This window comes from Juglans regia, chromosome 2 (assembly GCF_001411555.2).
Source record: "Juglans regia cultivar Chandler chromosome 2, Walnut 2.0, whole genome shotgun sequence".
In the NCBI taxonomy this organism is placed as follows: domain Eukaryota; kingdom Viridiplantae; phylum Streptophyta; class Magnoliopsida; order Fagales; family Juglandaceae; genus Juglans; species Juglans regia.
The window spans coordinates 35060890-35075387 of NC_049902.1; the positions used below are offsets into that span (position 1 = coordinate 35060890).

Genomic DNA, 14498 nt, shown 5'->3' on the forward strand with positions numbered 1-14498 from the left:
TACTTCCGTGTGTTATTTAGAAAAAACCATAAACCTCACAATCCAACATCGTGATCTATTTTGTGTCAAAAATTTTAAGAAGCAACACTATAAGGTAAGTAGGTTGATCATAAATTAGGATTAACATATGTTAGCTAGTTATATATATAATTATTAAAGTCAGTTCTTTTGAAGCCAGTGTTTATATACCACACATGTCATGATATTTACATACACACAATTCATCATGTTTCATTTCGCATATTATAGTTATGTTTCATCATTTCATATATTACAATTCATCATGTTTTATTTCGCATATTATAGTTATGTATGTATTATTCTCAAGTTGCACAAGACACGTAAGTTTTCATAAGATCAAGTGAATATAAGCTCATAACAGTTAATTAGATGACCATTCAAATGCATGGTACCAATGTAGTTTCAGGGTGAGCTTGCAATCCACAGACTCAAGCGTGGTTCACTGTAGTACGCCATAGTATTGCATAGTCGACTTCCTTTGTTGCAGTAGGGGAAGTTAGTACACAACCTTGCACATAAGGTTAAGTGTGTTGGTCAGCCAGATAAGCCAGATCAATAAGATAAATCAGATTAGTCAATTAATTTAGATAAATCAATCATGCATAACATAAGTATCAGTATGCATAACATAAGTATTAGTAATGTGCTAACTATCAAGTGTGATGTACAGAGATGATGAGTAATAAAATTATGTGAATAAATGAACTTCAATACCATAACCATGCTCGGAGGGGTGATTAGAGAACTTCTTACAAATATCATTCTAAATGTACACATACTTCGTAACTTACGTGAAAGATGTCCAAATTAAACTTAGACGTACTTGATGCGTGTAGAGCTATAATTAGTAGTTGAAAAGTTCTAGTTTTATAAATGATTTTTATAAGATTAAATTTATAAATAGACGCGATTTGGTAGGAGACTTTACATTCACTTTATAATAAAAAAATATTTTATAACATAACATATTAAATCAAATTTTATTAGTTCTTTATAATAAATAGTCGTCGATCCTCTATTAGTATATTTAGGTGTGGATTGAATTTAAAGATAAATTGAGATAAATTATAAATAATAATAAGATGAGTTGTAAATAATAATAAAATTTATGAATTAAAATTATTAAATAATAATAAATAATAATGAAATGAATTGAAATAGACTGTAAATACAAATGGATGCTAGCTTTCTCAAAAGCCGGGGGACAAAATAAGCCCATTTTTCTCACCAGCTCTTCTAAAAGAAATTTTGTGAAGTAATTTTCTAAAGAATCCAAATTACAGATTCCATTATTTTTTTCATACACGGGCCGCGTGATTACGATTGCCGACAAACAATTGCGTGGACTAGTCGACTCCCAAGTCTCCTCCATTGATCAAAAAACACCGTACTTCTGCAAGGCGTGGTCTAGTTGACTCCCAGAGTCCCAAGTCTCCTTCCTTGAGGGAAAAAAAAAAGAAAAGAAAACACCGTACTTCTGCAAGGCGCAATCTCTGCTGCATAGCTAGCTGCCTGATACAAGTATGAGTGGTAGAATTTTCCTTCTTATTGCTTGCCTGCTGCTGTTACCCTACCATGGTTTTCAGTCCACTCATGGTATCTCAAATGAAATCCATCCAGGCCAATCGGTTACAGCCTCGAAGACCATTGTATCTGCGAATGGAATGTTCGAACTTTGTTTCTTCTCTCCGGGAAATTCCACGAAGTATTATGTGGGAATCTGTTACAAGAAAGTTTCTGATGACCACAATGTAGTTTGGGTTGCAAACAGAGAGTACCCATTCCCAAATGAGAGTCCTGTTCTTACCTTCAATCCGGATGGAACTCTTGAATTATCCGATCAACACATGCGGTACAGTGTGGCTAATACTTCAGCTAGCAATGATTCCTATGCCATGCTATTAAATACTGGCAATCTTATTCTGACAAACAGGGTCTTAGAGGTTTTCTGGCAAAGTTTTGATGTTCCTACTGACACAATTTTGCCCGGAATGATTGCAGCAGAAAATAGTTTGAAATTAGAATCATGGAGAAGTACAGAAGATCCTGCTCCTGGTCTTTACGGCCTAGAGGTGATATCAATTGACCGATTACCGGACGGTGGTATAATATGTTACTACTACTATTATAGAAGTCCTTCAATGTTGATGAATGAGGGTTCTATTACGTGGCCTAGTAAGCACACCTCCGATATTTCTAGAATGGTGTTAGATGTGTACGGGCAGCTTAAACTGCAATTGTGGTCACAAGATGAGCAAAAATGGAATTCGTTAAACTCATCCAGATGTGGGGCCAATGGTTCATGCGGTGCTTTCAACGTATGCAACGAGACTACTGATGACAAATCGTGTGACTGTTTGCCAGGTTTCGAACGCCGTCCTATTAATGATGCTCGGAGATGCGAGAGGAAAACTGATTTGCAGTGCGGCGTTTACAATAATGATCATCAGAAAGACGTGTACTTTAGTCTCATATCTGATGTTGAATGGCCCGATAATCATCTGAAGTTGAACATTAGGAACGCTTCTGAGTGCAAGTCAACTTGCTTGGAAAACTGTTCTTGTGTTGCTTATGCCTATGATTGTGAGCGCAGCAATAGACGTCTCTGCAATTGCACAGTATGGGTTGGTGATCTGTATAATCTGAAACAACTCTCTTCGAATGATGGCGATGGAAAGGATTTCTATCTGAAACTTGCTACTCCGGATTTGAGCAATATCACAGGTAAGAAAAATACAACTTTTTAGTTACTGGCCAGTGGACTTCATGCACAAACATATATGCTCTTTTTCAAAGCAAGTTTGCATTAACAAAAAGCAGATACATGTACAGGAGAAGGGATGGAAAATTGGAAATGATTTCTATCTGATACATATCTTTTTTTATTTTTTCAGCTCATGTATTTATCGTTTTTAAATCATTCATAAAATTATTACACTTAATATGAAATTAAAAAAGTTTATAAGTCAATGTTCTTGGTAGCCATGGTTACTTTGGCACTAAATAAACAGTTTTCCATGTCTCTTCATTTCTACTCAAAATGCATGTGAATCTGTGATCATATATATATATATATATATATATATATATATATGTATATTTCTCGGATTTCATTTTGCAGAATCAAATTCGAGCACTGGAAGACATGATGATGATAAGAATGATCCAAAGCGTACTGGAAATAGCTTTTGGATAATTGTTTTACTGTCTGCATGTCTTGCAACACTTGTATTGGCCCTTGTTTATTATTATGTGAGAAGGGAGCTCTCGAGGAAGGGTAAGTAAATACATTCTTGATGTTATTTGAGCAATTGAAATATATATATATATATATATATATATATATATATATATATATATATATACTTAATTAAACGCATACAAATGTGCTGTTTATCGTTCAGGCCGGGAGAATTTGCTACTATTAGATTTGGGGATGAACCTAAAGACTAATCATTCAGATCTTAGTAAAGTCATGACACGCGGCCATGGAGATAGCAGGAAAAGGGACGTCAAAATGCCTTTATTCAGTTTTTCGAGTGTTGCTACTGCAACGGATAATTTCTCAGCTGGATATAAGCTTGGAGAGGGTGGTTTTGGACCTGTTTACAAGGTACGGTTTAATTTCTTGTGGTCTCGTCTAAACATCTAAACCAGCCCTGATTCCCTTACGAAGGAGTTCCCCCTAAAATCTTTAACCTTACAATGGACTGGATTGGATCGAATTGAAAAATGTGAGGAAAGGTTTGTAGATATGCATTTCGTCGTCACTTTGTGGAAAATCTTCTTGTCTGAAATCTGGCCTTACCACTTTTAAATCTTGCTACGGTACTCTTCATCTTCTCTTCTTTTTCTTGTCTTTTTAACAAGAAAAACATGCAACTTCAGGGAGTATTGGCTAAAGGGGGCGAGGTAGCCGTGAAAAGGCTTTCAAGAAGATCTGGGCAAGGCTGGGAGGAGCTAAAAAACGAAGCAATGCTTATAGCCGAGCTCCAACACAAGAATCTGGTTAAACTTTTGGGCTGCTGCATTGAGCGAGATGAAAAGATACTGGTTTATGAGTATATGCCCAATAAAAGCTTGGATTTCTTCCTTTTCGGTCTGTAATTTCTCATGTTTTGAAATGTTTGAGATTTACTTTTGTATTACTTTTATGGTCCTCTGCATGTGGTCCACTGATTGCGTACCGCAATTTACTTGTGTGCATGCAAATCAGATCCAGAAAAGCGCAGAATCTTGGATTGGGGGACACGGGTTCGAATCATAGAAGGAGTTGCTCAAGGGCTTCTTTATCTTCATCAGTATTCCAGGTTGAAGATTGTTCATAGGGATCTCAAGGCTGGCAATATCTTGTTGGATATGGACATGAATCCCAAAATATCTGATTTTGGAATGGCAAGAATCTTTGGAGGAAACGAGTCAGAAGCAAATACGAATAGGATTGTTGGCACTTAGTAAGTAATAATCAACAGAAGTACTTGTGAATCATAAAAACCATGTAATAGTATACATACTTGCTGATATACACGTATAACTCATCCAACTAATGATATCTTTTCTCTTGGATGATGGTTTTCAGCGGTTACATGTCTCCTGAATATGCTCTGGATGGCCTCTTTTCAATCAAATCTGATGTCTTCAGTTTTGGTGTCTTGTTGTTAGAGATTGTGAGTGGCCGGAAGAACACTGGTTTTTATCTGACCAACTCTTTCCATCTTATTGGTTATGTGAGTATTCCTCTTTGCAATTTCTGTTATGAAAATCTTAGAACTTTTTGAGTTTCCTCCAATTTATGATGATATTTTGCTTTGTCGGATTTGAAAGGCCTGGGACTTATGGACAAGTAACAGGGGACTGGACTTGGTGGATTCACTACTAGATGATATTAACATACCCTCTAAGCATATGGTATTGAGATTTGTGAACATAGGTCTCCTCTGTGTTCAAGAAAGTGCAGCGGACAGACCTACCATGTCCGACGTTGTTGCAATGCTTGGCAATGAAAGTGCAGTCCTGGCTTGTCCCAAACAACCTGCTTTCTTGAACGTGAGAAGTATGGTGGTAAGGGCAAAGCCAGTTAATGGCATGATAGAAATGTGTTCTGTAAATAATGCAACGATTTCAGTGGCTGAAGGTCGGTAACGTTGCAACTTCCACCTGAGACCCTCGTGCTATATCCGACTGAATCATCGGATTCCCTATTGTTTGGATGTGTCCGATGAAAATATCATTAGTACTAGGAATTGACACTGTATAAGTTCTTATATATTTGCTTTTCACTCTGTGACAAATAAATTGAAAGAGACTTTTGTACCTTGTTCATTAAAGTGTCAGTCAATTTTACGCTAGACTTCAGGAGTATATTTTTTGAAGAATTTATTTACGTGGGCATTGTTTTAGAGTTAAATGGTCTCAATTTTCAAAACTTTCTTGTAACAGTTTCTAATTCTTAATTTAGTATATTTTTATGTATACCTCCTGTCCTGTGTAATTGGACTATGCCTATTTTTATCAATAGAACTACTTATTACTTACCAAAAAAATTTATGCTAGATTAACGATTACTCTCTTCTCCCACGATCTCCCTCATTGGGTTTCCTCGCACAGCATTATTAATAGCCATCCTATTTCAAAAATTTATTACTCCTTAAATCAACAACTTATATCTGTGTAGAAGTTTACCAATTTCAATGTATTGGTGAGAACAAATAAAACTACTTCGAGATCAGGATTTGATGCTTCAAGTTTTCCTCAAGTTTTGGAAAACCCTAAAGGAGAGAACTCGAGGAGACTGGGAAAGGAGTAACATTGTTGCAACTCAGCAATCAGCATCTCCTTTAACGAGCAATTAATAATGAATAATGCTTCAAATATATAAATTTCATTTAAACCTTTTATAAAAAACTGATTTTTATTAATAAAGAATAATTATATATATATTTTAAATAAAATCTATTTTTTTAATAAAAATTTATATAAGATTTATTTATTTATAACTTTTACTAATCATTTTTCATTAATAATTGCTGACCAAAAAGTGGACAGGACACGGTTTCTACTCTTGACCAATCCATTCACATCTCCCTCACCGTATCGTTTAGAGTATAGACAATAGCGTAACCAAATGTTAATATAAATCTAAATTTTAGCTATATATTAAAAAAAAATCTCATTAGACTAATCAAAAGTTACCGTAAATCTGAGCTCCTATCAAAATCTGATGAGTTACTGTTTATAATTAAAATGTATATTTTATTATTTCCCTTGTTTTTTCTCTTTCTTCGTCCCATTTCCTTCGTTTTTCTTTTCGTCATCCCGAAACGTGCGAAACACAAGAGACATGCGTCTTCTTCGATCGTCCACGCCCTCTTCTATCCGTTGATCATCCACGTCATCATCTTCTAGCCCAAACGGTAATCTCCCTTTCTCGCTCTTCTCTCCCTCTTCTCTGTGTAGGCTTTCCTCTCCCTCTTCTCTTTCTATTTTCTCCCATTTTTCTTCATCCAGTGATTGAATTGCCTCAGTGTTTTGCTTTGCAAGGACCATTCATCTGTTGACCTTTCCTTGCCGGTGAATTTTCGTCCAGAAGGTTGCGCATTTGCTCCACAAATCTGTCACAAGAAAATCACGATTTGGGTATTTTTTACAAACTGATTTGCGATTTGGATTTTGCCGTATGTTATGCTTTACATGGGTTTCGATTTACTGGTTGCCTCACCAAAGTCTAGTCTTCGTAGCCTCGCTCCCTTTCTGTATGTAATCTTTGGTTCTTCAAATTTGAGAAGTTAAGAAGCAGAATTTGGGTCTAGCAGTTTTTTGCTTGCAACAATTATGTTAAGCTAGGTTAGTCTTGTTTGATTCTTGATTCTTATAAATTGCGAAACTTCTAGTTTTATTATATTGTGTTCAATCTTAGGACTTTGATGTTCAACATGACAGACTTAATTGAGAGTTTGATATGAATGCTAATTCTGGGGGACCCTCCTCGAAATCGAAGGCCGGGTCGTTACAACCCTCGGAAACAAGCTAAACGCGGAGTCTTCCAGAAAGAATGTGCGTATGTGAAAACCATTTTGCTTTGCTGAGTTTTTTTCAGAGCTTGTTTTATTTGCCAATTTCTTCTTCTTTTGGATTTTAACAGTGCAGTATATGATGTATGGTTTTGATGATAACTCCAATGTAAGTAGAACTTTCTATTGTATAATGGTCTGTGCTTGAAGACGATACCCATAACTGGTAATCAACCGTGAGAAACTATATCTTACAACTTATTGATACATTGTAAGATATAGTTTCTCACGGTTGATTGGTGACTTTGTGAAGTTATAATGCACTTGTTGTTTGTGATTTGGGTACAGTTTGGATTTTACTAATAAATAAAAACGCGTAATATCTTGGATATTATAAAGAACTCTTAAATTGTATTGCAAATGCAATTGTATGCATCTCATTTGTCAATTACTTGATTACTGAAATGTTCTGCATCTCAGTTGTAAGATATAGTTTCTCATGGTTGATTGGTGACTTTTTGAAGTTATAATGAACTTGCTGATTGTGATATGCGTACAGTTTGGGTTTTACTGATAAAAAAAAAGCCTAATATCTTGGATATTAGAATGAACTCTGAAATTCTATTGCAAATGCAATTGTATGCATCTCATCTGTCTATTACTTGACTGCTGAAATGTTCTGCTGTTGTTATGACCTTTCATTGGACAGAGTTCCTACCATTTCCTGTTTTTAGTTATTGCATTTGTTGAAGCGTTGTATATCAAATATAATATTATTTACATTGAATTTTCTGATTATAAAGAATTGAAGGTGCAATGAGAGTGCCCAAGTTAAGCAGTATTACATTTTTTAATGTTCCAATATAAATGGTTTTTTTATAAGTTAGTAAATGTTTATAATTCCATTATCAGCATTAGCCTTGAATCCTTCTGTGATAGTGATCCTTCGACGGTATTATATACATATTGCATTTCTGTACCTATCTTCTCTTGAGTTAGTATTCATACGTTGATTTAATACACCGTATCTTTATTCTTTACACAGGTGAGCAGTTGCAAGCACGAGTTTCATTTGCAATGTATTCTTGAATGGTATTGCCTATGACTGCAGTTCAAAAGCATCAAATTATCTGCTTTTTGTACTATTGTAATCATTAGCAATAATCAAGGGTTAGATGGTCTGGTAATGATTGTGATTGCTGGTAATGACCAAGGGTTTGGATGCTCTTGAGTTGAGATGGGAATGTTGACTCATGACTCCATAATGATAGTTGTATTGTGCCACTCTAATATAAATCAAGTGATTGCAATGAAGTCTACGTTATGCGTTTTAAGGTTCTGGGTGCCATCCTTGCCTCTTGTTCCTTAGATAGAGCGTTGAAATGAATTATTAGTTTATTTATGATGTTTGAAGAATTAATCAGCCCACTTACCTTTCTTGTTTGCTAAGTTCTACTAATTTTTTGTGCTCCTCGAGTATTGCTAAATTAATTCAACAAAATAACAATTATATTACAATCGTAGTATCTCACAACTAAAAAGTTGGCAAAAGAAGAAGGTTGACAAAAATTAGTTTACTGATTTCAAGAATTGTTGTATAATATTTTCTTTTTGTCAAATATTATAAAAATATATAAAGTGTATTTGCGTAATATAAAAAAAAAATTGTTAAATTTTATTAAAATATATAATATTATATTATTATTTTAATTTTAAAATAATTAGTCCAATCTAATCAAATGTTGATATTATACTCAAAAATTAAGATTTTAACTAAACTTTAGACATTGCCAAATTGACTTGAGGCTTTGAGCACCTCCCTCTCGGGCCGGGGAAATCCAAATCCAAGTCACCTGATGTCGACCGATTACCAGCTTCGCGATGGAAGGAGTTCCATCTTCTTTCCTTCACTCCCCGCCCCATTCTTCTCTGTCTCGACTCATCACTCTCTTTTTTGTTTGTAGTGTTGAGTCTCGTCACGACGTTTTTCCAATTCATAGCTATTTTGTTCATTGTTGACCCAAGAGTTTGGCCGCGGCGTCTGCAACTCAGAAGAATTTGGTGTGTCGTGGATGTTGAAATCAACTCAATCCATTTCAAACTTATTGAGGAGATCACTATTTTTTCAACTTAAAAAAAATAAAAAAAAATAAACGTATATATCAATTTATTTATATTCAAGTAAATTTTAATAGAATTCATAAAATATTATAATTTACAGATCGATTAAAATTATCTGATCAACTCAGCATTTAAACGCAGAATCACCTTGACACGCTGCCAACTAAAATCCAGAAACGAGAGTGAAAATGTCTAAAGCAAAAGATGTGTACACACGGAAGCAAAATACGTGTTCAATCCATATTTCTCTACTTGTGGCCTGTGGGCATTTACTATATACACGCCTTACTTCCACCGAATCAAAAGCAGAGCAACGATTCACTAGAAAATCAATGAGTGCCTTTACCTGTCTTTTTGTATGCTCTTTATTATTCTCCCTCTTAGAAACCTCCATTCCGCTGGGCACTCTCACTCCAAGTCGATCAATCAGAGACGGCGGCGACACATTAGTTTCAGCTGGTAGAAGATTTGAATTGGGATTTTTCAGCCCGGGTAGTTCAAAGAGCCGATACGTGGGAATATGGTACTTGATATCTTCTGAAACGGTTGTATGGGTGGCTAACAGAGACAATCCTCTTAACGATCACTCCGGAGTTCTAACCGTCACCGATGAAGGAGTTCTTGCCCTTCTCAATGGCACAAATAATATTATTGGGTCAACTAATACGTCAAAAACAGCAGAAAATCCAGTTGCACAGCTCTTGGATACCGGAAATCTCGTTGTGAAAGATGGAAATATCGATGACCCAGATAGATTTCTGTGGCAGAGTTTTGATTATCCTTGTGACACATTCCTACCGGAAATGAAGCTTGGAAGGAACTTAGTAACTGGTCTAGATAGGTTCATATCATCTTGGAAGAGCGACGAAGATCCTGCTCGAGGTGATTTTTCAGTACGGTTAGATCTTCGTGGGCTTCCACAAGTGGTTATTATGAAGGGGAATACCATAAGGGCTAGAGCAGGGTCATGGAACGGTCTGAGTGTTACGGGACGTTCGGGGTTGAATCCGAATCCACTGTTAGATTATAAATTCGTGATGAATCAGAACGAGGTCTGCTACGAGTTCAAACCCGTAAACAATTCTAGTTTTTCAAGATATGTACTAAACCCATCAGGCGTTGCGCAGCGGTTTACATGGATGGATGGCAGACACAGTTGGGAGCTTTTATCTACATACCTGTCAGATCGGTGTCAAAATTATGCCTTCTGTGGCGCATATGGTACTTGCGATGTTAATAACTCTCCCCCATGTGGATGCTTGGAGGGATTCTTACCCAAGTCTCCGAAAGATCGGAAATCACTGGAGTGGTCTGATGGATGTGTTCGAAGGACTCCATTGGCATGCAATGGAGATGGCTTCCGTAAGTACACGGGGCTGAAATTGCCGGACACATCTTCTTCCTGGTTTGACGAGACCACGAGTCTATATGAATGTAAGGTATTATGTTTGAAAAACTGCAATTGCACAGCATATTCAAATTTAGATATTAGGGGAAAAGGAAACGGCTGCGTCCTTTGGTTCGGCAACCTGAATGATATTGAAGTATTCTCCCAGCGTGGGCAAGAGCTGTACATAAGGATGGCGAGTTCAGAAGTATGTACTTTTTCACTTCTTTTATTTGATCTGAGTTTTTGCTCTTTATCTGTAAATAGAGGATAAGTCAGATATATGCAGATTGACTCTAACCTAGTTTTCAGAAAATACTGGGAAACAGGGGAAATCCAGCAAGATAAAACGAGCAGGAATAATAGTCGGCGCTGCAATATTAGTCATTGGAATTCTAACACTTGGAATGATTTCATACATACGGAACAAGAAATTTATTTTCAAAGGTGAGGCTATAAGACATTGAATGATAAATTCTGATGCATGATAGCATGAACATATATTTAACGGCTAATAAACTTCTATAAAAGTCTTTTAATTTAGAATGCATCGGATTAAATGGTTGGTAGCTTGCATTCAGGAATGACTAAAAGAAGACACACGAAAGATTATGCCAATGAAGGCCTGAACAAAGACATGGAGTTACCGATAATTGATTTGACAGCCTTAGCTAATGCCACCGATAACTTTTCAAGCAAAAACAAGCTGGGAGAAGGTGGATTTGGACCTGTGTATAAGGTAGACAAAATATCCTCACCATGCAAACTATACGTTTTGGGCAACATTTCCTAACCTATTGATTTTCAGGGATCACTGGTAGAGGGGGAAGTGATAGCTGTAAAGAGGCTTTCAAAGAATTCTGGACAAGGACCTAACGAGTTCATAAATGAAGTCAAATTAATTGCCAAACTCCAGCACCGCAATCTTGTAAAGCTTCTAGGGTGCTGCATGGAAGAAAATGAGAAAATGTTAATCTATGAATACATGCCTAACAAAAGCTTGGAGTCCTTCATTTTTGGTTTGTGCTTTGACCCTTCTAATGCAGGACATTCATGTTTGGTTTTATCTTCTTCGGTTGATGAATTTTTTGCTCAGAATTCGGCAAGGTTTGTACTAACATGAAGGTGAAATTGGACAGACCAGACAAGGAGTAAATTGTTAGATTGGCGCAAGCGCATGAACATTATTGGTGGCATTGCCAAAGGGCTTCTCTATCTTCACGAAGACTCTAGACTGAGGATCATCCATAGAGATCTTAAAGCTAGCAATGTCCTACTAGATATTAACATGAATCCTAAAATTTCGGACTTTGGCCTGGCTAGATCATTTGGGGGAGATCAAATTGAGGCCAATACCCATAGGATTGTTGGAACATAGTAAGTATATACGTTTAGATTTCTCTTATAGATTACATCCAACTATTTCCGAACTTCATTGTCCTTATCCTTACATTTGCATTTGCAGTGGCTATATGTCTCCCGAGTATGCGGTGCATGGGAAGTATTCTGTGAAATCTGATGTCTTTAGCTTTGGAGTTTTAGTATTGGAGATAGTGAGTGGGAAGAAGAACAGGGGATTCTGCCATCCAGACCATGACCTTAATCTTCTTGGACATGTAAGCATGGAGCATGCCGAATGGGATTCTATTGATTAATGGTGTTGTTCCAAAATAATAGATTGTAATATGCTACGATAGATGAGCATATCTGAAGGAATTCTGACCCACAGAAATATGGCTTAAATTTGTTTCAGGCATGGAGACTATGGATTGAAGATAGGGTGATGGAATTAATCGATGAAATAGTAGGTGATGCAAACACACGATCTGAAGTATTAAGATTGATTCAAGTGGGTCTGTTATGTGTGCAACAAAGACCTGAAGATAGACCATGCATGTCGTCCGTGGTTCTAATGTTAAGCAGTGAAAGTTTATTGCCCATCCCAAAGCAACCGGGTTTCTATATGGATTCACCGGAAAGAGATTCTTCGTCTGGAAAAAATCCAACTTATTCAGCAAATGGAATCAGCATTTCAACCTTTGAAGCACGGTAGATGGTATCATTTGGAGCTTAAGGGGAGAGTTTCTTCTCAAGTTTGTGCTTTCTGAAAGTCAATATATCAGCCTAGAAAAAAGGGTTTGCGAGCCGCTTTTGTTCGGGAAAGAACAAAAAGAGAGAGAGAAAAACTAGATACGTTGTTCTAGTAGATTTTTCCTCAGACAGAGAACTCTATTACGTGTTTTGAACTGTATGTTCTTTGATGATTTATAGAATCATCTACTTCTTAATGCATGCTCTAAATTGACGCCCAATCCAATGAATTCATTGTCACCCGAAATTCAGTTGAATAGTGTAATTGTATATTTTGACTAAGCATTGACCAAACATCATCCCCAGAAAACGTTGTCGGCCTTTGAGCTTTTAACCCCGGTCGTAATCAACCTCTGTAGCGTATAGATATTCTGAATTGTGGAACGAAATATTAATTGGTACTGACAACTTCCTTGGCTTTTGAAATCACAAGTATTTATCGGGAAGGCAACTCCTTGGCTGATGGTTCAGCAAATTCTGGCTCAGCTGGAAATGATGCTACTTTCTCTAACATTAACAGCTCCTCAAAACCTTGGTCGAAATCCTTGTAATGGAGAAATTTTTGTCATTCCACAGATTTAAGTTTCACTTTTCTTTTGTAAAAAAATCAGGAGAGTATACTCTTAGGTTTTTATAAGAGTTTTTGTTTTGGTTTTCAAGGTTACTTCCGAAACTCTTTTATCATGTGCATGGTATTTCTCCACCAAAAATGTTTAAGAGGATTATCAATATATCTTGAGATTTACCTCTTTCTTGAAAAAAATAAAAATAAAAAATCAATATATCCTATGAACACGCCACCTAGGATGCCTCTTGTATCTAGAGTAGTCTTCCAAAACAGGAGAAAAAGTGCTCAGAAGAATGGTATTCTTCCTTATAATATTAGCCTTGTGCTTTTGTTTTCCCAAACCATTTTTCCATACTTCCTAAACCATCAATACATCATCTTCCAATTTCTAACAAAGTGGTATCAGAGTTTTGGGCCGTTTTATGTTAATCTTAGGGCACATTACTTGAAAAAATATAGTTTCATTCGGCAACATTTTCTAACCTATTGATTTTCAGGTTTCAGGGTACATGCACTGCTAGAATGGCAAGCGATAGTGGTAAAGGGGATTTCAAAGAATTCTGGACAAGGACCTAATTAAGGAGTTCGGAAATGAAGTCAAATTTATTGCTAAACAATAGCTTAAAATCCTTAATTTTTGGTTTGAGCTTTGACACTTCTACAATCCTCTCGTCGGGACATTTGCTCGCTGATGTTTCTTAACTAAAGTTTGTCTCATCACAACGTTTTTCCAGTTCATAGATTTTCTGTTCATGGTGACCCAAGACTTTGGTCTCTCTACAAATTTACTTCTTGTTCGTATTTTTTTAATAAATGGTATTTATTCGTAATTTTTTTTTATCATTACCGTTCTTTTTGTCAGTAAGCTTTCCTTCAGTTTTTTTTTTTTTTTCTTTTTTCTTTCTTCTTGAATTTTGAAGAAAAACTTTTACAACATCTTTTATTTCCAAGCATTTTTAAAGTTCTGAACGGTTAGTAGTCATGTATGGGTTTTATTTGCGGCATCTGTTTTAGTATTTGATCTTGTTTAAATATTATTTAAGGCAATAAAGAAAAGAAAGCCGTTGGGTTGGGTGTTAATTTAATCAGTTTTTATTTTAAGTTTACGTTTACGGCGTTAAAAGCTTGGAATCAAGAGTTATTACTGAAAATTTCAATGTTTAGATTTTAAAAATTGTTGTACCATTTATGTGCACGGGTAGAAATAAAGCCCCGAATGGTTTTCCAGTAGTAAGTTGGCTATTTTAATTGTTTTGATTGCCTATTGCTGTTCACTTCAAGTATTTATTCTGGTGTGTCT

At 36.0% G+C, this 14498-nt stretch overlaps 2 protein-coding genes across 5 annotated transcripts; both read left to right on the top strand.

Annotated features, from left to right (window-relative positions):
- Nucleotides 1-1426: 1426 nt before the first annotated feature.
- LOC109014153 (G-type lectin S-receptor-like serine/threonine-protein kinase At4g03230) lies at nt 1427-5450 on the top strand. The gene is made up of 7 exons (XM_018996511.2): nt 1427-2745; nt 3143-3298; nt 3426-3634; nt 3910-4120; nt 4238-4475; nt 4601-4748; nt 4846-5450. Exons 1-7 carry the CDS (start codon nt 1545-1547, stop codon nt 5161-5163), a joined length of 2481 nt encoding a protein of 826 aa, XP_018852056.1. The 5' UTR covers nt 1427-1544; the 3' UTR covers nt 5164-5450.
- A 4019-nt stretch (nt 5451-9469) lies between these two features.
- Nucleotides 9470-13001, top strand: LOC109014127 (G-type lectin S-receptor-like serine/threonine-protein kinase SD1-1). Of its 4 annotated transcripts, none has more exons than XM_018996466.2 (7): nt 9470-10747; nt 10845-10986; nt 11121-11278; nt 11348-11558; nt 11679-11916; nt 12005-12155; nt 12293-13001. In XM_018996466.2, the coding sequence occupies exons 1-7, from the start codon at nt 9485-9487 to the stop codon at nt 12590-12592; spliced, it is 2463 nt and encodes an 820-aa protein (XP_018852011.2). In that variant the 5' UTR covers nt 9470-9484; the 3' UTR covers nt 12593-13001. The 4 variants fall into 4 exon arrangements, with proteins under 4 accessions (XP_018852011.2, XP_035543210.1, XP_035543211.1 ...); XM_035687317.1 differs by having other exon boundaries at nt 10869-10986; XM_035687318.1 differs by having other exon boundaries at nt 10673-10747; nt 10852-10986; nt 12293-12994.
- The last annotated feature ends 1497 nt before the right edge of the window (nt 13002-14498 follow it).